General features: G+C 40.7%; 1 protein-coding gene and 1 non-coding gene across 17 annotated transcripts in view; both read right to left on the minus strand.

Annotated features, from left to right (window-relative positions):
• ERC1 (ELKS/RAB6-interacting/CAST family member 1) overlaps nucleotides 1–25350 on the minus strand; it is a 274696-nt gene that overhangs the window by 231017 nt on the left and 18329 nt on the right. For all 16 annotated transcript variants that reach the window (XM_043441413.1, XM_043441404.1, XM_043441412.1 and 13 more), the window contains exon 2: nucleotides 20670–21494. In XM_043441413.1, coding sequence (XP_043297348.1) covers nucleotides 20670–21338 — 669 coding nt within the window. In that variant the 5' untranslated portion in view covers nucleotides 21339–21494. The remainder of the gene's footprint in view (nucleotides 1–20669; nucleotides 21495–25350) is intronic.
• On the minus strand, nucleotides 18219–18322 carry LOC122424172. The gene has a single exon (XR_006264356.1). It is a non-coding gene; the product is annotated as a U6 spliceosomal RNA (small nuclear RNA).

A 25350-nucleotide genomic window follows, 5' to 3' on the forward strand; every position in this document is an offset into this window, starting at 1 on the left:
TCAGTTCTTCTGAGTATATATTAATACTTAGGAGTGAAACTGCAAAGTTATATCATAACTCTATATTTAACTTTTGGAGGAACTGTCACACTGTTTTCTGAAACATTTTATTTACATTCCCACCAGGAGGGTACCAGGGTTCCAGTTTCTAAACATACTCACCAACACTAGTGCTTTTCCTTTTTTAAAAAATCATTATTATAGCCAAGCTAGGGGGTGTGAAGTGGTACCTCACTGGGTTTCGACTTGCATCTCCCTAATGACCAGTGGGGCTTCCCTGGTGGCACAGTGGTAAAGAATCCACCTGCCAAGCAAGAGACAGAGGTTCAGTCCCTGGGTCAGGAAGATCCCCCAGAGAAGGAAAGGGCAACCCACTCCAATATCCTTGCCTGGGAAATCCCATGAACAGAGGAGCCTGATGGGCTACAGTCCATTGAGTCACAAAAGAGTTAGTCACAACTCAGCAACTGAATAACAACTGACTAGTAATGCTGAACATCTTTTCACATGTTTGTGTTCGTAATCGTCTAAGTAGTCTTTCTACGTGTGAAGAAATCCCTTCATTTTGAGGTCTGCTTCCCATCAAGAGTGAAGACTCAAACCCCCACACTGCCTTGTAGCCAGACCCAGGCAGAGGACCCAGACTATGCCAGTTGGATATGTGCACAAAGACTGAGGTGGAACTGAGTAACAAGAGTCAAGAGGCTCTAACTTCCGTTTTTACTGATACAGATGGTGACAGGTGAAGCTGGCTCTGGGAGATGGGAACAGAGCAGTTTCCCAGGGATCACAAGGTCGATTCTTGGCTCTGAAGTGGCATCTGCCATCACCTGAAAGGTTCGGTAAAGCAGCAGGAATAGTGGGAGGTCCCTCATCAGCACGTGTAGCATGTTGTAAAAGCTAAGCTTCAAGCCTAATTCTCCAGCCCTACCAGTAATTCTCTGAGTTATTCAATATTCATTTGATAAACTCCTTTTCTATTATATCACTGTTCTGGAAGAAGCATCGAATTTATCCCACCTAGCTCCAAAGAGAAATCGAAGATAAATGTCACGTTGAGTTACACAGGGGCAGGTCTAGTTTGATCTAAGAAAATTTCTAACACTTAGATGCCCACCAAACAAATTTTTTTAAATTGAATACATTACTGTAAACAACCAAATTTTACGTTAGTATGACATCTGTCACAGACCGTGGAGAAGGTGGACGGACAGCAGAAGAGCCGGCCTTCGGGACTTTCACCTCTGTATTTCTACCATGTTTCCTGAGCCACACTGTGGACAACTGAAGGATAAAACCACAGGTCTGTAGCCTGTTCAGTATCACTCAGTTACTAGTTTACTAGCAACTGATTCTAGCTTTTGTCTTGTAACAATTCCCTTAAATGCTCAGACTAAATCTTACTCTTCCTTCTCTTTTACTTTATTATATAATGAATGCATGTCCCTGTAAGAAAAAAAAAGAATTAGAGATAAACAGTAAGAAAAAAAATCCATAATACTCCATCTGAGAAAAATCACTGAAAATATTCTGCTGGGTATCCTTCAAAACATTTTTCCTAAGCTGAAATTCACCTTTTAAGAAAAAAAAAAGATTATAATGCTTACCACATAAATGCACTGTGTATTTTCATTCATAAAGTCCTCATATCTCCCCCTGATGCACTATTTTCATTTTATAAATGAGGAAACCAAGGCACAGAGAAGAAAATTAACCTGCCCTAGGTCACCTGATTGGAGAAGGAAATGGTAACCCACTCCAGTGTTCTTGCCTGGAGAATCCCAGGGACAGAGGAGCCTGGTGGGCTTCCATCTATGGGGTCGCACAGAGCCGGACACTACTGAAGTGACTTAGCAGCAGCAGCAGCAGGTCACCTGAATCATAAGTGGCACATTACCCAGCAGTCTGACCTAACAGTTTTGGGCTTGTAATACCACATGACAATGACTCTACACTGCCTCAAAAAAATCTGACCACAGTATACCTATATACCATTTGTATTCCCTAATATACTATGAATAGTTTTCCAATCCAATAATGTTCTTAAATCCTGAAATTGTGGGATATACACTACATATTTTGATACGCTAATTTTTTAAAGTTGTATATAGATATTAATTTTAAGAAACCTTTAACATTAAGTAATACTTATCCTTATGAATAATTCAATTCTTAAAAATAGCCTAGGCCAAAATACACTAGAATTCTGGACCCCCCAAAACTTCATCTTTATGAAACCCCAGAGCATACCTATTTTATAACATGCTTTTAAAAGTCCTCAAATGCTGTCACTGTTTCTCCTTCTCCTCCCTTCTCTTTCTTAAGAAAACTCTCAAAGCACCAGCATACACTGGGCATTCATGGTAGGCACTCAATAAACACTTATTGATGGACTAGCTGGACAATGCCCTGCTGGACAGAGAACAGGCAGAAACAAAGGTCATCTTGTGATAGTGAAGGCAGCTGAACCTCCTTTCTCTCATCGGGAAACCACATGGACCCCGTGGACAAGAGTCCATCCCAGCGGACGCGCAGGGACACACCACGAGGAAAACCGCCAACCTGCCCCTCACTTGGAGTAAATGCTGGACTTTGACCACACAATCTAAGGTCAGTCAATACTCACACAGGCAAGGTACAGACTAGAAGAGTTTTTTTCAAAGGCGGGTGGTGGAGGGGGGATGGAGTGGTGGTGTGAGGTGACAGTCCTAGTCACACACAAGCGACAGGCAAAGGCTTGCAATATGCAGTCCTCGCCAATCCAGGCTCTCCGTGATGTCTGTCACACCGCAGGGCATGGTGGGGTCCTGGAGAACCACATGGCCTGGAAGCAGCCCTCTGCAACGAGGGAAGGCAAGTTCCTGATGATTCAAGTCTGGCTAATCCTCTGGAACTGAGAAGTAGCACAGTTCAAACTTTGAATATGGAATTTTTATAGCATGTAACATTTAAATAATTTTCTCTCTCTGAATTTTCAGATCCTTATCCATGAACACATGGAATTCTCTCTTTAAGAAAATAGCCTGTTTTTTCCCTGAATGTAGAAGGCCAGGGCACTAGAGAAAACACAGCAAATTACTGGAAACACAATGAGAGCAAATACTGCCTAGAAGGGCAGGGTAGCTTAAAGATCACACTCTCATTTGCAAGCGGGGGAAAAAAAGGGTTTCCAGAGAAAAGAGACCAATCTCCCAGACTATGTAGTAACTGGAGCAAACACCTCTGTAACTTGCAAAGACTACTTTTGTCTTCTACTACCTACGAATACTCAGAATGGGAGCTGCAAATACGAGCTTGCCTCCTTGTTAAAAGGAAAATGTAAAGGGTCATTTTCCTAAGGTCTACTCTATGAAGAAGATACAGACTTTCAGCAAGAGGGAACAAATACTCCAAGAAGAAGAACAAACACAAAGAGTGTGGAAAGTAGAAAGAAACAAGAGTGTCCACAGGATAATTACAGGAAATATGTGATATTCAGAAGGAATCAACAGAAAAGTGGGTGGATGGGAAGAAGGAAGAGGAACTGAAGCCATACAAAGCTTTTCCTCAAGGTAGTAATCCCATATTTTCCAAAGCCACATACAAATCCTCACTTCAAAGAATGGTGAGGAGAACTGATAGAACCTAGCAAGTTCAGGGTTCAAGTAACAGGGAATCCTGTTACTAACTCCAAGATGAAAGAAAACACACACACACACAGAGGCGATCAATAATGCTTCTTCTGATCAAGAAGAACAGCATTATTTCAATCTAGCAAAACTAACTTGGCTGGGAAGGTCTCTACCAAAATGAGCCATCTATTTAAAGCAGGACAAAAAAAGGTAGGTTAGACTAACCAAAACCACTCTAATTATTCCAGAATCAAGCTGACAGCACTGATTATGAATTCAGAGATTTTTTTCCTCTTGTTTTTTTTCCCCTTATTTGGCACAGAATGTCAGTTATATTTAAGGAAGAACAAACTGTTTCAGAACTGAACAAATGATACATCCCAGAACCCAGGGTTCTGGGTTCCTATGTTTTCACAACTGTCACATTTTTATACCACCATACATAGCAGGTTACTCTTTCTGCTCCTGGGTTTCTAGACATACAAATAAATTTGGCTTATTAATTCTGTGAACCATTCAAATAAATTATGTAAGTGTAAAATACGATAAAATGATTGTATATGACAATTTCACTTTTAAATATATAATACTTTTTCATGTTTTTCTCAGATTGAGCGTAATGATTCTGACTGCACTTTTCCCCTGTCCTTATCTCACTCTTGCCTACAAGACCGATCGAACAAGTTAACAGCACAGTTACCTCTCCCAGATCATGACAGTTTACCCGAAGGAACACTGACCTCAAGCCCAGGGAACCTGCCATACTTAACTCCTTGGAAAGTTGTGAAATACGGTGAAATTGTGAAATAAACTGGAAAAGTGTGAAATAAGATACAGCAGCTTATTAAGAACCAAAAAGAGAATACTAATTCATAAGGACTATATCTCCACACACCATAACATCTGCTAATTCTACATAATGTATACATGGGTTTGTGCCGGGTTTTTTTGTTTTTCAAGTTTTCTAGACACACACAGAGAAAACAAACCTAAGTCTAATGCGCTCAGTTTCCGGCTCAGTTGACTAGTTCACAGTTTCTTCAAGTGTGATGCCTGGTCCAGCAGCATGAGCATCACCTGGGACATCGTCTGCTCCAGGTTCATTCAATCAGAAACCCAGAGGGTGGGGCCCAGCAATTCATGTTTTAGCAAACTCACAACCAGTCAGTGCTAAAGGAAATCAACCCTGAATATTCATTGGAAGAACTGATGCTGAAGCTGAAGCTCCAATACTTTGGCCACCTGACAAGAAGAGCCAAATCACTGGAAAAGACCCTGATGCTGGGAAAGACTGAGGGTGGGAGGAGAGAGAGGCAACAGAAATGGTTGGATAGCACCACTGACTCAAAAGACATGAGTCTGAGCAAACTCTGGGGGATGGTGAAGGACAGGGAAGCCTGGGGTGCTACAGTCCATGGGGTCACAGAGAGTCAGACACAACTCGGCGACTGAACAACTGTGTAGTTCTGATGCACACTTAAGTCTGAGCACCATCTGATTAGATAAAACACCTTAACATTCACCCAGAACAGAGAACAAGGGAAGCAGGCTGGGGCAGAGGAGATATTGAGGATAAATACAGATAACTAATGTGTGCCTTACCAACTCACCTTCTTTCTCTCCTTCCTGCCACACCCCCGGGTGGCCAGCGTCTTCCTTCTAACTCTACCAGACAAATTTCTTTAGGACTCGTAAATTTATGCTTAAGTCTATTTACATTCTACTTCTGTTTTAATCTCTAAATTCTCAGCACAAAATCTATATTATGATGACCTGGGAGAGTGTTTCAAAGATACTGATGCCCACTGCTTCTATCACGTGAGGACAAGCAAAGAGAAAGAACCCCAAAGAGGGTCCTTGCCAGAACCGACCCTGCCATGCAGCATCCTGACCTCCAACCTCCAGAACTGTGAAAAGTAGAGTGTCTGCTGCTTATTTAAAAAACAAACAACAAAGCTGATGCCCAGGTCCTAGCCCATGCCAATTAAGTCAGATCTTCTGTGGCTGGGGCCTGGCCAAAAGTATTTAAAAGCTCCTCAGGCAATTCTAGTGTACAGTCAGCAGAAAAACCACTCAGTCTAAATAAACGTTTTTTTGTCTCTATTTGATGTATTTCCAAGTATGATGAGCAAAGTACTTGCATCAGAATCACCAGGGGCACATTTCTCAAAATGATAATTAAGATGATCTTCAATGATACATACGTTTGACTTTTTTTTTCCCCCAAATAGCTATGCATTTACTTTTATAGGGGGGTTTTGGGGTTGTTTTTTTTTTTTTTTTTGCACGTGATATGATTTCCACACAGAGCAGTGAGAATTTCACTTTAAAATAAGATTCCACTTTTTAAAGTGTGCCAACTTAAAAAAAAAAACTAAAAGAATAACACAAGGGATAGGGCAAACATGGTGAAGATGCTAAGGAAACCAAAAAAAAAAGTTTGTTAACCTTAACCAAGGTGCTTGTTAAAGATGGATTCCTAAGTCATACCCCAGCAGTCCTAAACCAGAAACTTGGGAGTTTGGTCCAAAATTTACATTTTTATCAAGTGCTCCCTCATGATTCTTATTCACTAAAGCTTAGCAACACTCTAGTAAGAGGTATTTGAGCCTTGTGTCACTAGGCAGAAAACAAGTTTGGATGTATAAAGGACCCTCTCACTCCATTCATTTCACTACTGTCCCTTCCTGGCCTCACAGAAGGATGAGCCCCAGATACACCTGCTGGGTGAGGAAGAAGCAGTTTCTACTTGAAGACCCATCCTGACTTTCCACTTCATCCCTTTATCGCAAGTCTCACAGAAGCCAGAGCTCTGTAAGAGCTTCTAACTTTGCTCTCTTCTTTTCATTCCCTCATCCTCCTTAACAACAGCCCTATGCATTGAGCAGTTCCACTCCAATCAGACCTCTTGTCTCCTCCCACTCACCCACGTCTCCCAGTACCCTGTGAAGCTAATGCTTTTAAAATGTTGAAAAATACTAACATCATCTAATCACCTCCAGGTTATATCTGTGTCTCAAATTCCAGTGATAAACATTCTCTATCCATCCAAACTGAAATTGGTTTTGACTATCTGTGTATTGTTGCTTGGTAACCTACTAGACAGAGGACAAAGAAGAGGTTTCAGATCACCCACCAGCTCTTATCCATTAGAAGCAGCTAGTGGTTCTAGCCTTGACAGCACATTAGAACTACCTGGGGAGCTTTTAAAACTCCCTACATGGAAGCCCCAGCCCCAACTAAATCAGAATCTCCAGGGATGAGGGTGAGACCAGGCATCTCTTCCCCCGGCCCCCACTTAAGTTTCTCAGGTGACGTGGACATGCAGCCAAAGTTGATAGTCACTGACCTGGGTTCATCTAGCAAGATTACAAGACAGATTTAGAGGCTGCCCATGGGAAGGCAACACTTTTGACATTACTGCATGAGGTTCTTTGTTGCTTAGTTGCTCAGTCATGTCTGAATCTTTGCGACCCCACGGACTGTAGCCCGCCAGGCTTCTCTGTCCATGGGATTTCCCAGGAAAGAATACTGGAGTGGGTTGCCACTTCCTTCTCCAAGAGATCCTCCTGACCCAGGGACTGAATCTGAGTCTCCTGCATTGCAGGTGGATCCTTTACCACTGAGCCACTAGGGAGACCTACAAAGAGAGTCACTCAGCCGAATACAGGACATCGACAGAACAGGGACTTCTGAGGACAAAAATCCCAAGTCCCAACACGAATGAAGGTAATATGCACAAATCTGTTTTATATTTATCTAACCTTCTTCTGGTCAGGAATGCCCTCCATTGTTTACTCTGACGTGGCAGGCGCTTTTCTAAAGTCAAACACCAGACCTCCAAATAAAAACAGAATTTTTATAGAATTAAATTGGCTCAGGTTTAGGCTTAAGATTATCTTCAGTGCCTAACACAATTTCATTCACACCCACCAATGGACAACAGAGACTGAGCAGGAAGGTTAAAACAACCAGACAGGACTGTCCACGTGGACCACAAAGTGTCTTTAAACAGAAGTTCAAAGTTCGATACCATACTCACAAACAATTTCCACTGTTTTTGGAGTGTCTGTGATACAAATCCATTTCATGTTTATGCTCATTATACTCAGTACAACTAGATCTAGTCATTCAATAGCCTGGACAAACAGACTGCAGTCTCATATACTATAAATCTTTTGAGTATGTGAAATTTAGACTTTAAAATCTGATTAATAAGTTAGCCACAAAAAATATTTACTATACAACATCAAATGAAAAGCATATTCTTAAAAAAAAGTAATAAAGCTCATTTAACTCTTGATAGGACAAAGAAATGATGTTTAATTTTAGGACGCTACAATGCTTCTAACAAATGAACACTTGGCAGAGAGAGTCACAGTTGTATCTACTTCCTGCCATAAATGCCAAGAGCAAGTACATCCAATTTCAAGTTCCTCTGAAACCAATGAGTGGGCAGGAAAAAAAAATCATAGCCAACATGGGGAACACATGGCATTCATTCTTTGAAAAAAAAAGTCAGCAGTGGATTACAACCAGGAGGGGAAGCCATCTGTCACAAGAAAAAGAGGTGGTGGCAGCTCTCAAGGACTGAAACATTCCAACCCAACCTGGGCAGCGTTGAGTTTTAGACTCCAATTCCAGCTAACTCGTGTAATAAGCAACAGTTTTCAAAATGATTAGTGTCAAATTATGGATGGTCTAATAAGGGCTTCCCCCCATAGCTCAGTTGGTAAAGAATCTGCCTGCAATGCAGGAGACCCCGGTTTGATTCCCGGGTCAGGAAGATCTGCTGGAGAAGGGATAGGCTACCCATTCTGGTATTTTTGAGCTTTCCTGGTGGCTCAGCTGGTAAGGAATCCATCTGCAATGCGGAAGACCTGGGTTCGATCCCTGGGTTGGGAAGATCCCCTGAAGAAGGGAAAGGCTACCCACTCAAGTATTCTGGACTGGAGAATTCCATGGACTGCATAGTCCGTGTGGTCACAGTCAGACACGACTGAGCGACTTTCACTTTCACTTCATGTATGGAATGGCTAAGAGGAAGAAAACCCACCAACACTGGAACACTTGCCTTGTTATGAGGAAGAGCAACAACACAGTAGAGAGAAACCACCCACACCCAAACATCAGGAACAAGTCAACACTTGGACAAATTCAATGTCCCCCAGTATAAAAGTGACTGGAAGTTTTATTTGCATTATAGTTCTAGCCAATAAACATTGGCCCAAAATGAAAAAAGAAAGCAACTTTCCAAATATGAGAGTAAAAGTCAACCCCAAGTCAAAGATCAACCTTCACGACTGCCCCACCCACCACCTAACCCCCTCTGAAGACCCCAGTCACACCCCAAGCCCTGCAGAGCACCAGGATCCCTACTTGGGAACACCAGTTGTATCACTGGGCAATTTAAAAGATTTGGAAAAATGACCTTATTCAAGTGTCAGGCCTATCTTCCCTATGGTCCGAAAGCCCACTAAAATTGATCTTGGACACAGGAGGTTTCTAGGCTGCAGGGGATCACAACACTGAGTGTGTTACCATCATCTTAAAATCTCGAAATACAGGTGACATTTAACTTAAGTGTAGCCACTAGATCTCAACTCACTTAGAGTCCACCTGCAAAGCAGAAGCCACAGGAGACTCAGGTTCAATCCATGGATCAGGAAGATCCCCTGGAGGAGGAAATGGCAATCCTCTCCAGTATTCTTACCTGGAGAATCCCATGGACAGAGAAGCCTGGTGGGCTACAGTCCACAGGGTCACAGAAGAGTCAGACACTACTGAGCATGATGCATGACAGAATGCTGCTTTTGAATATAATACAGTATTTGTGAAATTACAACTGGTCACACTAACTCCAGTCTAGTCCCTTGCTTGTTAATATTCCTTTCCTCATTCAAGTGACTCTTCAAAATTCACTTCCTCCCTTCAGACCTTCTTACCTAAAAGGAAAATAGTTACTTCCTCTAGAATAGATTCACCTAAATATCCACCTGCTGGTGGATTCAATTTTTTCCCAGACTTTGGCTTGCAAAGCCATATTCATTCTATTTTTAAAAAGTCACTACACAACTAAGAGTTCTCATACCACAACTAAGACCCAGCACAGCCAAATAAATAAATAATTAAAGAATATCACTAGTTTTTAATTAGAATATATCTGCATATGTCAACAAAAGTTTATCTTTTAATATAATCAGTGGCTTGGGGGGTATACCTTCTCTCAAGAACAAAATAACAAATATTTATGATGATGAAGAACATAGTTACTCTCCACGTTAATAGTTATTATTCTAATTATACCAAAAATTGGACAATATGGTCCAGAAATGACCTTCACTTGCTCAAAAGTTCATTAAGTAGGATGTCAGCTAAGTAGATCATCTCAATCAACAAACCTATGGAAAAAATCTACTGAGTCAAACCAAAAAGTTCATGAATAATGAAGCCATCAGTGTTGACTTCACTCTGCTCCTCATTGATAACGTTTGATCAGCTACAGCACAAGGTTACTCCCCTCTGTTCCTGAAAAAATTAAAGTAAATGTGAAGCATGCATCCAGTGTCCTGAAGTGCCGTTTGCTTCTTTTTTGTGACCACCTAGTTTAGCAGGAAGGAGCATAGACGTGGAGCATACCTGGGCTTGAATCCTGCCTTTGACACTCTACAGCTGTGTGACCTTGGCCGAGTTCAGTGTTCCTTCTAAGCCTCTTTGTTTCCACATCAGTAAAATAAAGATAACAGTACCAGGGACTTCTCTGGTGGTCCGAGCTCCCAATGCAGGGTGCTAGGGTTCGATCTCTGGTCAGGTGCGGCAACTAAGAACCGGCATAAATAGATAGACAGATAACAGTAGCTACCTCCAAAAGGTTGTTATGATGATAATGCTGGCAGAGCACATAAAACAGGGCCTGCTTTTAGCAAACACCACACAACTATTACTACTTTGAGTGGCAGTAGCTGCAAGTTATCACTACTTATCCTGCTATGTAGACCAGATGTTGGCAAACTTTCCCTGTGAATGGCGAGATGAAATACCTCACGTTTACCAGAACACATGGGCTCTGTTTAAAACTACTCAGCTACACCGCTGTAGTGGGAAAGTGGCCGGAGACAACAGGCAAATAAATAAGCACGGCTGTGTGCCCATCAATCTTTGTTTATGAACACTGAGGTTTAGATTTCATGTAATTTTTCACATTAACAAAACATCACTCTTCTTTTGATTTTTTTTTTATTTCAATCACTTAAAAATGTAAAAACCATTCTCGGCTTGCAGGGGATATAAGAATCCTGTGGGCAAGATTTGGCCCACAGGCTGTGATATGAAACTCCTGGTGTAAATCAGTGCCTTTTAAATGCACATCCATTACCAGGTTTCCACCAATCCTTCATAAAGTCATCACGGTAAACTTACAAGCTGTATTTTCTTGGGGAGGACTGTCCTCTGCTTTGTGATGACGCAATTTCAACTCCTTTGGTTTCACAATGTTTTTCATCTTATAAAATGATGCTAAGAGTATCGGGTCATTTAAGTTTTTTTAATTGTCTTTATTTGACAATCCCAAGCCAAGTCTGCCCCCTTCCCACGTTTTTGCAGGGAGGGTAGCTGTTGTTCATTTCTTATTTTACTGGTGTATGAGACCCAAGTCTAGGAATTGTTAACCTAAAGCTTTCTGCCTAGTTGAAGCAAGAGTAGTGATTGGTATCACTGGCACCTGCTGATATGTAAGCTAATCAAGTCAATCTTCAGCATCTGCTAAGGTGGCCACCTGTGTCTCTCTCCTCGGTCCCTTCTCTTAATGTTAACTCCTTCCCAGAGCCTTCAGATCCTCTACTGACGTCCATTCTTGTATTTCCTCCTCCAACTAAAACAGACAGGAATTTTAATGTAGTTTTTCACATTTAATGGGCTTCCCTGGTGGCTCAAACAGAAAAGGGTCTGCCTGCAGCGTGGGAGACCCAGGCACGATCCCTTGGTCAGGAAAATCCCCTGGAGTAGGAAATGGCAACTCATTCCAGTATCCTTGCCTGGAAAAGTCTAGGGACAGAGGAGCCTGGTGGGCTACAGTCTATGAGGTCTCAAAGAGTCGGACATGACTGAGCAACTAACACTTTTACTTTCACATTTAATAAATGACTGCACACGTGTTAATTTTTCAATAAATATTTTAAATGAGTATTTGGATTTCACTCAGCTGTTCTTAGTTGAAAATGCCACTACGACATTTTACTGGGCTTTGTAACCAGAGAGATGAAGCTATGTCACTTCCCAGATGTGAGATGTGAACAGAGTACTTTCCTGATTTTTAGTTTCCTCACCTATCAATGAGCACGGTATCACTTCCCTAGAGAAGGGCTGACAGAATTAGAAATAACATACAAAAGAAGCTAGTATGGTATTTGTAAATGCTCTATTTGTTTAGTCGCTAAATCACCTCCAACTCTTTTGTGAAGCCATGAACTATACAGCCCTCCAGGCTCCTTGGTCCATGGGATTTCCCTGGCAAGACTACTGGAATGGGTTGCCATTTCCTCCTCCAGAGGATCTTCCCAACCCAGGGACCGAACCCTCATCTCCTGCATTGGCAGGCAGATTCTTTACAGCTGAGCCACTAGGGAAGCCCAAATGCTCTACAAAAGCAGTTATTATTAACATGTTCACCGGGTTTCTAGAAATACTCAGAGACGTATTTGACAACAGTGTCACTGTAAGACTTCATTTTCACTGACAAACCTACTACACTACTTTTAAAGGTACAACAGATGACACCCAGAAACCAAAGAGAACATCAGATGCAATGTGACATTTTTTATGTCAGTGAGGTAACAACAGAGATAATGTAAGCAAAGAGCACTTTTTCGTGACATAGTTACATAAAAATTTCAGCTAGAAGAAAGGTGACAGCACAGAAATAGTTTTAAATAAACACAATGAGTAAATATAAACATTCTATGTGGCCCATTCTCAAGAATTCTCCATCGTTTCGTAATGGTTAAGTCTTCTTCATACAAAGGCACATAGTTTAAATTATTTACAGAGGGTTTTAGGTCCAACTAACCAGCCAGAAACTCCTTACCACAGAGAGAAAATAGAGTGGTAAAAAAAAATTATTTCCAGCAATATTACATTCCTTTTGGGAAAGCACTCTATAATTCACGGATGAGTCACTGTGGAAATAAAAATCTTAAATAATGGATAAGACTGTAACTGAAAATCCTGAGAGCTAATTACCCTATTCAACGTTTCTGGTAACTCCTTCAGGAATATTAAGGTTACATCGGTTGTGATGAGTTATCCAAAGGAGACTTCTTATCTATTGTGACCCACTTTCTAGCAACACTGTACAGGTCCCAGGCTACCACTTCCCTCCTTGCAGCAGACTGTAAGATACATGCCACACTTCAAAAATGTTCTACAGTATTCTCTGAAGTTAAGAAATATTTGACTTGATTCTAAGTAACATTTATTGCTCTGTATACCTATTACGGGGTTTCCCAGGTGGCTCAGTGGTAAAGAATCTGCCTGCCAAGGAAGAGATGCAGGTTCGACCCCTGGGTTGGGAAGATTCCCTGGAGAAGGAAATGGCAACTCACTCCAGTAATCTTACCTGGAGAATCCCATGGATAGAGAAGCCTGGCAGGCTACAGTCCGTAGGATCACAAAGAGGCAGACACAACTTAGCCAGTCAACAACAAATACCTACTGTGCCATTTAGCCTTATCCATAATTTTATACATATTATTTCCTTTAATCTCATTTAATTATCACAACAATCATAAAAGCCTTTCTCCCTGTGACAACTGATGAAACTCCATGAAAACTCTTTGCACTTTATATACAAGCACTGGTTTTGAAAAGGAGATCTACTGTCAAGTACTTCTCATTCCCAGAAAAGCCTAACTCAGTTATGTGAGTCAAACTCGAACTAGGGCATTAAAATCAAAATGAAGAGATTCTTGAAGAGAATTCCATTAGGAAAACTGGTCAAAACAAGTCAGATACCTGTACAAGAAAGAAAGAATCCCTAGAGACCACCATGTCCAACCCTCCGGGGATCACAGATGAGAAAACGGGCCCCAAAAGATTACACAATGAACCCACGGTCACACAGCTACTTACTGACTGGCAGAGCCAGGACAGAAATGAGAACACAGAAGTCTCCTTTTCTAGAACAGGTATCCTATCCACTACACCAGCAACTCTCAAGCTCATCAGACCCAATGCCACCCGTCCCCCTTCTTCTAACAAATATTTTGTAATGTGTCCTTTATTATCTCAAAATAAAATTCATAGATAATAAGCCTACTCTCATAGGCAATCCAAAAAATTAATATAATGCTCTGTGAAAGAAAAAAGAAAAGTTTTATAAGAAACTAACATGTATGTTAACAGGTGAAATGCTGAGACATGGCCACACCAAAAGACACGGGCACATGCACAGAGAGACTGTCTGGCGGACATCCTGGTCAACAATGCAATGCTGAAGTCATTTTCTAAAATGACAAAACTCTACGTCACGTTCCAAACAAAACAAAGTAAATTTTTTTTTTTTTAATTAACAGCAAACATCACATTTACTGTAAAAGAAAAAAAAAAGTACTATCTGCCATCAACTTACACAGTAGTTCTGATGCTGGAAAGTTCAGTGTATAATGAAGTTATTCCAAAAATGCTAATGTATTTACACACACTTGTGTAGTTAGAAATGGGTTCAGGTCATTAAAAACAGATTTCTCATCTACACACATTTCTGGGTGAGATGTTTGAAAACCACCTGCAATGAGGGAGACTTTTTCAGAGCAGGACTGCCTTAAGCATCGCGGGTACCTAGCAATCCCAGGCCCTCTCTACCCTAAATCTAAAAAATGCCTTCTGCCTCGAAACCATGCTGACAGCCAATGTGCCCATGACTTTCGAACAACTGAGAACCAACGTGCTACTCTTGAAAACAAGCACCTGTCACCAAAAACGCCAAGAGAAATTCAGGAATCCATCCAATACAACTTAAACAGATTATCTTCTGCCTGCCTCATTTCTTGAAAATGCTCTGTACCATGGGCAGCATGTTTACACAGAGAAATAAGAAATACACTTCATGAAATCACAAGACAGAGAAGACTGGAGCTCGTTAAAGTATGCTTCTCTCTTAGGAACTTGGCACCTATTCTAAGTTCCTGTGCCCATGATGAGCCATGTGGCAACAATACATTACTAATTACTCAGATTATCAAATCTACGAAAGAGAATTGAAACTGGGAACATTTTCTGAACATATTCTTCTACTTTCTCAGTAGATTTTATATCCTACACAAGTTTTCACATAGCTCCCAAAGAATGCTGTCCTTTGAAATAGAGTGAATACTATAGGATATTGATAATGTAAATAGTGCAGCTGTGTAATAAAAAATTTTAAATACTATGCTTAAACAAAGATTTATCTGTGAACAGCTAATCAAAGCAATTTTGCTTTCATTTTAATACCACTATCTCAGATGACCAACAGGAATGATACTGGTGCACAGAGAATAACACATATATAAATACCTGTCCAAAACTCTTTACCTCAAACAGATCAACTACAATGTACCGTTATTGATATTTTTTAACAATGAGTATACCTGAGTTACAGACACATATCTCTTCTTGATCACAGAATTTTACAGCATGGAGGAAAACTTAAGAGATTAACCTTATCCGAAGTATGATAAACTGGTGGGCAACAACCTCTCTTCATATCTTATGCTGGCAGTATCAGAAAATAAAAGTATGTATTTTCTCTTTTTTACCATTCAGAGAATTTAAAAACCAAGTCAAGATGAAACACACAAAACAACAGGTCTACAGATACACCATGGAACTTCCGCAGAAAAAGCACATATCCTGGGCTCTGTACTCAACAGCAGTTCCCCATCTTAAGCTTAATGGGTATGCCTCAAGCACAAAGTAGGTAATAGAAAGTTATACAAACTTCTCCATGAGGATGGCTTCATATGCACTGCCTGGCAATATTCTTAGTCTTTAAAGTTGAGCTCTCTCTCTTCCAGAATTTTACACTGCCTTCTAATAGTTAAGCAATAGGAATATAGATTCCCACTGTCAAGGAATTCTTGATGATCTGCTCTCTTTTTCTGAGCAACAAATTATAACGTGCAAGCACTGCTTACAAGACAGTTTTTAAAGTATGCAGTGATTCTTGAAGACGTTAAGTCCTCCTTTATTTAGTTAGGGTTATGGATATTAAAAAGCTCCCACAGAGTGAACAAATTTAAAAATCACAGTTTCAATCAAAAATCTTCACTAGTGATTCCTAAGTCACTAAGTGATTCCTAAGTCACATCACTAAGTGCATCCTAGTCTTCTCTCATGGCTCACTGTTGTTGTTCAGTTGCTAAGTTGTGTCTGACTTTGTGACTCCATGGACTGCACGCAGCATGTCAGGCTTCCCTGTCCCCTTCACCATCTCCTGGAGTTTGCTCAAACTCATGTCCACTGAGTCAGTGATGCCACCCAACCATCTCATCCTCTGTTGCCTCCTCCTCCTCTTGCCCTCAATCTTTCCCAGCATCAGGGTTTTTCCCAAGGAGTTGGTTCAGTGCATCAGGTGGCCAAAGGATTGGCGCTTCAGCATCAGTCCTTCCAGTGAATGTTCAGGGTTTATTTCCTTTAGGATTGACTGGTTTGATCTCCTTGCAGTCCAAGGGACTCTCAAAGAGTCCTCTCTTGCCTCATCATCTATATTCAAAGATTTCTTTGAAAACATCTCATGGATGTGCACCTTCTTCTCCAGTCCTATAACCCAAATAACTCCAGACTTTCTGCTGCAAACTCACTCGCTCTTCCTGCCTGCCTGCCTGCCTGCCTTCAGTCCTCTCTGCTGAACAATTTTTTGGTTATGTTCTAGGGCAACTTTCCTCCCTCCCTCCCTAGGGCAACTTTCTGTTCCTTTCCTCAAATTCTTCTCTGAATAAGCCATATTAAGAAAGAAAGAAGTTATATACTTTTAAAGGATCAATTAAATTTTACCTCAATAAAGTTGTCACAAAGGCAGAGAGGCAGGGAGCGAGGCAGGGAGCAGCAACAGAGGGTAGGAGGAGTCACCCTGCAGAGCTGAAAGACCCAGCGCGCCGACACCACTGTCAGCGGCAATCTGGCCTCCCAGGAACCAGGACCAGCGGTGGTCAAGCACTGTTCTGTGAAGCTGACTCATCCATCAAATGGATATAGCTCTGGGAGAAAATACATTCCTCCACGAAGCCAGAACCTAAAACCTTCATATTTGCACTCATTTTTCCAGTACTGACCTTCCAAAAAAATGCCAAAAAAGAAAGAAAGGCTGGGGGAAAAAAAACTTCCTTCCTCACAGCTGCCTGTTGAAAACACAGAGCATAAGTAAAATGTCACAAGTCTCTTAAGAGTTCCCCCCGACCCCCATCACTTGTTAGAAAGCAGGGTCTCTGGGCCCCTCCAATACTCTTACAGGCAAATAGAGGACCCGTGGCATGATATCAAAGTAAAATGGAACTATGACCTCCCTTGATCAACAGTAGTGTTCTTGATCAACAACTCAGTGCATTTTCTGGTTTCTTTGGCACAAAAGAATAAAAAATGGGTTTCCCAACTAGTATTTAAGCTGCCACCTGCAAAGACTGTGTAAATAAGCAGACACATAAAACCAATTCCATCACTGAGATGAAATCCCCATGACACTGCACTGTGAACTGTAACAGAGAAAGGGAAAGAGAGACTGCAGTCCTCCAGCAAATTCTATTTCCTCACAGATAAGCCTTATCAGGCATTTGTACATACTTTTTTTTTTATTAGATTCACTGGATCGTTTTTCATAACAGTCCACTACAACCCGGGTAAGCAAATTTACCAGCTCTACAAGAAACCAATTTGCCATCCCATTCATGTATCTTTGCACAAGACAAAGTCCAGTGGATGGGTAGCTTCTATATCTATAAGCTGGACAAATTCCGCTTCCCAAAAGGATTGTTAATTCCCCAAAAGGAGCATATCTATCTTACATTTAATTTTCTCAGGGCATCCCACACAGTGCCTCTAACACATCTCATTTCTGGAACACCAGAAAAGATCAAATCTATCTGAAAAAATAGACTGTAATACAGATCTATCCACAGTACTCTGAAAAATCATTCATAATTCATCTCTATGTTACAACAGGATGAGCAGAAAGAAAAGTTAAACAAACAGTCCAAGACAGAGATCCCATATTTTCAAATCAGACTTTAAATGACAGGGAAACAATTAGCAACCTCATGGAAAAACTGATTTAAATTCAAATAATGGCTTTCCCCATGTGAAAAATCAAGGCAGAACCTAAAATTATTAAAATGCTAATAGTCACCAGGGTCCAAAGAGTGAGAACAAATGACAAAGCAAAGATTTACAGATAGTAAGTTTCTCTTGCTGTCTACACAAATAAAATCAAACTCCAAAAGCAAAAAAATACACAGAACAAAACATTAAACTCACCTGCTACATTGTAATTTTTTAAAAATTACTCTGATCACACAAAATGCCAATGAAAGTGATTTAAAACAATTATTTTTTTTTCTTTTTTTTTTTTTTCTTTTTTTAAAAAATATGGAACGCTTCACGAATTTGCGTGTCATCCTTGCGCAGGGGCCATGCTAATCTCTGTATCGTTCCAATTTTAGTATATGTGCTGCCGAAGCGAGCACTAAAACAATTATTTTTAAAATAAACTTCCAACTCAACTCAGTATGCAGGAATATTACAAGGAAGGCATTATAAGCAAAAAAGGAGTATGACAATATCTTATTAGATACTGATTAGAACAAAATTAAAAAATATAAATCATCCAAAGTCTTAGTTTTGTAGTTCAGCCAAGCTCACAGCTGGATTTTTATTTTATTCTCCATCAAATAAACACACCAAAACCCTTCCCCATTCTCAATTTAAGAAAAAGAAAAGACTTCTCCTGTGAAAACATATATTGTTCCATTTCTCCAATCACCAGTACTTGAAAGTTCAGTAACAAGAGGAGTATGAAACATAGCAACAACTGGATATACATTTTTGAACCAATCTTCTAAAAGGACTTCATAATAATGAACTGTACACATCAGGCAATTCTAAGCAATGTGTTTTTTCCATTTGATAGGATTCTAGACCAAGATCTCTGTGGTCCAATCAGATCAAACATCGAGAATGTATCTAAATCCCCAATCTCAAACTGAAATGGGGAAATTTGTTTAATTACTGTAAATCCTATTAAACCAATCTTCTTTGTAAAGTGGAAATCTCCGACCTCTGAGGGCTGCAGAGGGTGTGATGAATGCAGAGTTTAATTAGGGCCCAGACTGGCTCACTGTAATCTATTCATTAGCATTCTCAATTCTCTATATCTCATTGCTGTGTTTCACTTTACTTTAAAATTGCACCCTTCGTTTTTTGGAGCAAAGTTATACAATTTTAGGATTGTGTGGTAATTATAGTGGGTGCAGGAAGAATCTGTTCCTGCCAACACGGGTGTTTAATTAGGGCAAGGGGCGGAATCCAGATAAGGCAGTGTTCACCCTCCTTCAGCGCATATGGTATTTTTGGCACCAGAGCCCTGTGGACTGTTTCACGTCCACTGGACTCGAGTGCTAAGTTCCCACCATAGTCATTTCGAAAGACTTGAATATTTTCCCTTTGAATGTAGCTTGATAATTAAAAAGGTTACTGTTATTTGCTTTTTATCCACACAGCTTTTAAATACAGGCATAATTAGCTGCCTGAATTATTGGAAAATAAAGAAGCTGATAATTTTTTTCCTCGTAAATATGGACTTTTTCAGGTTGGTTAATGATAAAAACCATCTTGGTGATGGGCATATTTTCAGCACCAACAGAAAGGTATATTGATGGCTAGTTAACTCAGTGATAAATTCAATAATATCAATTTAACTTCAACTTCTATCAAAGTGTAATTTATATCTCATACATAACCAATCACACCAAGCTGTCTTTCTTCCACCTAAAATCCTCAAATTTGACTAATTAAAGAATCTTTCTTTAAAAAAGATTCAGAAGTTAAACTTTCTTATAAATGTCAACAGAAAGAACTGCTACTCCGTGTTGGTACTTAATAAACATTTACATCATCAACTTTTAAAATTAATTTCCGTCCTCCAGTACTGTCAACACAGATTTGCCTTGTGGTGGTTTTATTAAGACTGACTTTCTGTGGCTCAGCTGGTAAAGAATCCACCTGCAATGTGGGAGACCTGGATTTGATCCCTGGATTGGGAAGATCCCCTGGAGAAGGGAACAGCTACTCACTCCAGTATTCTGGCCTGGAGAATTCCATGGACTGTATAGTCCATGGGGTCATAAAGAGTCGGACACACTGAGCGACTTTCACTTTTTTTTTTAAACATTTGCTATGGTAAATCTTGGGCTTTCCTGGTAGCCCAGCTGGTAAAGAATCTGCCTGCAATGCAGGAGACCTGTTTGATTCTTGGGTCAGGAAGGTCCCCGGGAGAAGGGATAGGCTACACACTCCAGTATTCTTGGGCTACCCTCGTGGCTCAGATGGTAAAGAATCCACCTGCCATACAGGAGACCTGGGTTTGATCCCTGGGTAGGGAAGATATCCTGGAGGAGGGCATGGTAACCCACTCCAGTATTCCGGCCTATAGAATCCCTACGGACAGAGGGCCTGGCAGACTCATGGGGTCACAAAGAGTCAGACATGATGGAGTAATAAGCATGCACACACACGGTAAATCTTAGAGCATGTGGCAAAAGTACATCCTCACAAGAACGGAAAAAAGAAAATATGTGCTGATAGAAAAGACAGGAAGAGAAAGAGAAGCAAAATGAGAAAGAATGATGAGCAAGCAGACATGGTAACCAGAAAAAAGTTAAGGCACAGAACCAGTCTGGAAAAGGCCAAGAATGGGGGTGCAAAATATAGTGCTAAGAAAAACAGGAAAAATGAAAATAAATGAACCAAGAAGAGAAAAATCGTTTCATTTGCATGAACTCTGATTCATTTATACCAGAACACATGCGCACTAACCTGGTTCTCCTCCTGCACGACTCTGTACTGCTCCTTCCAGACGGTGATTTTGGAAGCTTCATCCTTCCTCAGGGCTCGCTCCTTCTTCAGCTCCGGGCTCCAGAAGGTCTTGATGCTGTTCATTGAGGAACTTAACTTGCTCTCCTTGACCTCCACGTCCTTCCGTAAGAGGTCGTTTTCCCTTAGCACCTCCTTGAGCTGCGTCTGCAGATCCATGATGGTGTTGTCTCTGGCCTGACGGAGGGAGTGAGGAACAGTGGAGGCCATGCTCACTGGAGGCAGGTGGTGCTCCCCAAACGCTATGGTGTCGCTGGCGACCCCGCTGCTCGCTATGTTGGGGCTACTGCCCATAGCGGTCATCCGCACGCCATAAGGCAGACGGCCCCCAGATCGGCCGAGGGTCATGGTGCTCTTGGGTGTCTCTGAACCCACGTTCTCGTGGTCACTTAGGTACATGGGGCCGGAAGTGGCATAGGCAGCATTGAGGGACTGGATGTTCTCCATGGAGAGGGTCTTCCCGCCGCCTCCTCCAACACTGCTTCCAGAACTCCCTCCGGTGCTATTGGTTCGCCGATGACCCAGGCGAGGGGAACGTGGAAGTCGAGGGGACCGCCCCGGGCTCTGGGTGCTCGGTTCCACCTTCCCCACTGAGCGGGCACTTCCATACATGGCTGCAAGATGAGTTCAGGGGCCGGGAAAGGTGTGCAGCAGGAAGCAAAACACAGAACTCTGGGAGGCTGCGCTGTGGCTCTAAGTCGGCTTAAGGCTCATCGGAAGTACCAGGTCCTCGCTGTCCAACCCTGAAGGAACAGCTCATGCCATTATCTGTAATGGAAGGTACTGCACGTTAGCTCTTGCAGGAGGAAACATCTCCCCTCGCAGACACTTTCACTGCCCCCACTTGAGGATTTCCCCTTTTATCATCTGCTGACGGGTGCGTCTGTTCACAGCACAACTTACTTCTCAGTAAGCACCATTCCTAAAACATCCAACACGTCTCAGAACGGAACACTGAAACCACACCAAGCAAATGGAAAAGGAAATGAAATAAGGGGCATAAAGACTGGCAAAAAGAAGATAAAACTCAATGTTTCAACATATCGTTTTCTAACTGGAAAATCCAAGGTCATCAACTGACAAAGACAGGACTCAACAAACTACTTACGCACAGATCAATATATAAATATCGAGACTTCACTGTCCATTAGCAATAAAAGTTAGAAAACACAGTTTTGTTTTTTTTTAGAAAACACAATTTTTAAATTCCATTCACAATAGCAGCAAAACCATAAAAATGCTCTGACATAAATCTAACAAAAATGTGCAAGAAATTTTTAGAAAAACTCTAAAACTTTCCTGAACAAAAGGAAAGTTATCCATGTTCACAGATGAGAAGACAAACACTGCCGAGGTGTCGTTTCTTCTCCAACTCCTCCTTTCAAGTCAATGAAAATCCCTGCAGGATTCCTCACATAACCTGACAAACTCTATAATTCAAATGGGAGAGTAAGGCACAACCACCACCAAAACAATCTGAAACAGAAGAACAAAGGAAGATGTCCCCTAAATGGCAAGATGTTGATACACTATAGGTCCATGATCCTTTATTTACAATGCAAAAATTTTTTAAACTCTGAAAATAATTTTTTTCCCCTCTTTAACTCATTTAGGAGCAATATCTGGCATGATCTTATATGAGGTCACTTATCATTTATAGGTACCTCACCTAGTGTAATTATTCATACACTTCACTGAGAAAACAACATGATTACAGGACACTGCATAACGCCCACTGGACATTGTGGAGAAAAAACCTGGACTCCAAAACCACATCTGAACCCCGGGATTTCTCATAAGGACTCAAAGCCTTTTAAAGCTATAGTGATTAAAACTGTACAGAACTGGCCCAAGAATAGAATCTAAATTATACATGAAAGTACAGTACATGCTAAAAGTAACATTTCAAAACAGTGAGGAAAGGATAAATCATTCAATAAATGGAGTTTGAACAACTGGTGCCTGAAAAAAAAAAAATAAGTTACATCTTTACTTCACACAGTACACAGAAATAAATTCTATGTACTTTAAAGATAGAAAATTTTAAACTATTAAAAGTACTAGAAGAAAACTTACAGGAATCCCTGTGAATCTGAGTAAAGGTAGGGATTCTTAATTAAGAAACAAAAGGCAAAAGTACATAAAGAAAAACAACTAATACATTCAATTATGTCAAAATGACAAAGTATACCAAAAATGAAAAGAAAACCCAAACTCTTGGTGGAAAAAAAAATCTAGCATATGTATAAAGATTTGTATACAAAATATATACAAAATACCTACATGTGAAATGCCAAATCTGAACATCAGTGGTTAGAGGCAAGGGGAAATTCAAAGGGTTGGGGGGAAATGTCTGTGGAGGCTCTTAGCTTCACTTGTAAAGCTTTATACCCATAATGCACAAATACTTGAATTTTTTAATAGGAAAATATGTTCATATTCTAAAGTATAGTAATTAAGACAAAATTTAAACACACATAGCATAGCCATCTATTATACACTTCTCTCAAACATAAAACAATACAGATCTAAACTAGATCTCTGTCATTTCCTAATAGCTTTCTATCAAAGAACTGGCTTAAATCAAGTAACAGACTTCAACATATTAAATAATATTTTAATAAGCAACTGAAAATACAATCCAAGTAAATCACATGGTCAAAAATAAGATTTTAAAGTGTCTATATAGTCCAGCCAAACTCAAACGAGTTAAAGATCTTCAGAAATGTGAATACACTGGCAATCCCATCTCCACTTTGGTGATCCAGTAAAGACAGCCCTGAGGTAACAATAAGCAGGACAGGAAACACACAGTCTTGTCTCAGAAATAGCAACAGGACACCAAGTTCAGACACTGCAATACTCTGCTAGTAATGTTAGGAAATTCCTTCCCAGGAGGAATCTAGCTCAGGAAGCAACAATCTGGACTGTAAGGTAGGTAACAAGCAGTAATCTACATACTACTGCTCAAGCAAATTCATCTTCAAGATCAAAGAGGTTTGCAAAGTTTTTTCTCTTTAAAGTAATCTGAATATTGCTTAAAACAAGAGAGCTACTCATTACCCAGAGCCCCTTAAATGATAACAAAAGCTGACGTACAGTAAATGTTTACCATATGTCAGGCACTGTGCTAAGAATTTTATAAGATTTAATATTTATAAGCCCCCTCGCTGTTGTTGATTAGTCACTAAGTCGTGTCTGACTCTTTGCACCCCCATGGACTGCAGCATGCCAGGCTCCTCTGTCCATGGGATTTCCCAGGCAAGAACACTGGAGTAGGTTTTCATTTCCTTCTCCAGATCTTCCCGACACAGGGACTGAACCCACACCTCCTGCGTTTGCAGGCGGATTCTTTATCACTGAGCCACCGGGGAAGCCTCCTACAACACAGGTGTTACCATCATCTCCATTTTACAGATGAAGATGGTGATGCCTATGGGTGTTGAGTGACTCATCTAAAGCTACACAGCTTTTAAGAGGTAGGGCCAAGATCTGAATTTAGGGCATCTAATTCCAGAGCCCTGGGAGCTCCCAACTATTACACTGTGCTTATCTGCCGTCATCTGCTCATCTCAACTGTCCAGTTTCAAGGCAGTGTGTCCTGCTAATCTAGGACGCTAAACCTAAAATTTAAGGCATACCTTAGGTATTCTCGGGTATAATGCTTAAATAATCATACGTATCCCTCTATTAAGGAGAAAGTCTTTTTTAAAAGATGGTGGGTAGAAGAACAGAGTCAGGAAAACTAACAAAATAAAGAGCAGTAATTCAGTCTCAGGAATCGTGCCACCAGAACTCTGAAGTTGTCATGCTCAAGAAAAAAATTCCCAGCTGTGCTTTGCTGCAAAACCCTATTGTCCTGTAGTTGAGTAACTAAATCACACTAAAGAGGCTGAGATCAGGAGCACAAATCCACGTCGAGTGTTCAACGTGAGCAGGTGCACTCCAGAGTTTCAAGCCACTTTCAGACCCAAAACGGCATTTGCACGTGGAGTCTTTGTTACTATTAGAATTGTGTTCATTTCTAGTAACACCACAAAAGAAGAAAACCCACTAGCTCTATCCAAAGGCTTCATCCTGGCTTTCTAATATGAGCTTCAGGGAAGACAGTGTTTAAAAAATTCAAATTTCTTTTAAAAATATGCCAGATCCACAACCACAAGATAATAATCCTTGTACTTTTTAACAAACAACTGACACACACATTAAAAAAAAAAAAGTGACCAAAAAAAAAAAAAAAAGTAAGCCATATGATCCCATTTATATAAAATTCCAGAAGCAATCTATTAGGACAGAAAGCGAATCAGTATGTGCCTGGGGCTGGGGGTTGAGCAATGGATCATGAAGACGGATCAGGGATCAAGGAGGGATAGAAGGAAACTTCTGTGGTGACAAAAATGTTCACTATCTTGACTGGGGTGAGCCTTCCCAGGGGTACACAGGTCAAAATTCAAACTGCACACTTTAAATGCGTTCAGGGTATTGCACATAAATTATACCACAAAAGCTTGAAAAAAATACTTTCACGTTCCAAACTCCCCTGCCCTGAATTAATCCAAAGAAACACCTTCTCTGAGTACCTACCTGGCTTCCTGACTGCTGCTGGGGAAAAAAAAAAAAAACA

This window comes from Cervus canadensis, chromosome 21, assembly GCF_019320065.1.
Source record: "Cervus canadensis isolate Bull #8, Minnesota chromosome 21, ASM1932006v1, whole genome shotgun sequence".
NCBI classification, from domain to species: domain Eukaryota; kingdom Metazoa; phylum Chordata; class Mammalia; order Artiodactyla; family Cervidae; genus Cervus; species Cervus canadensis.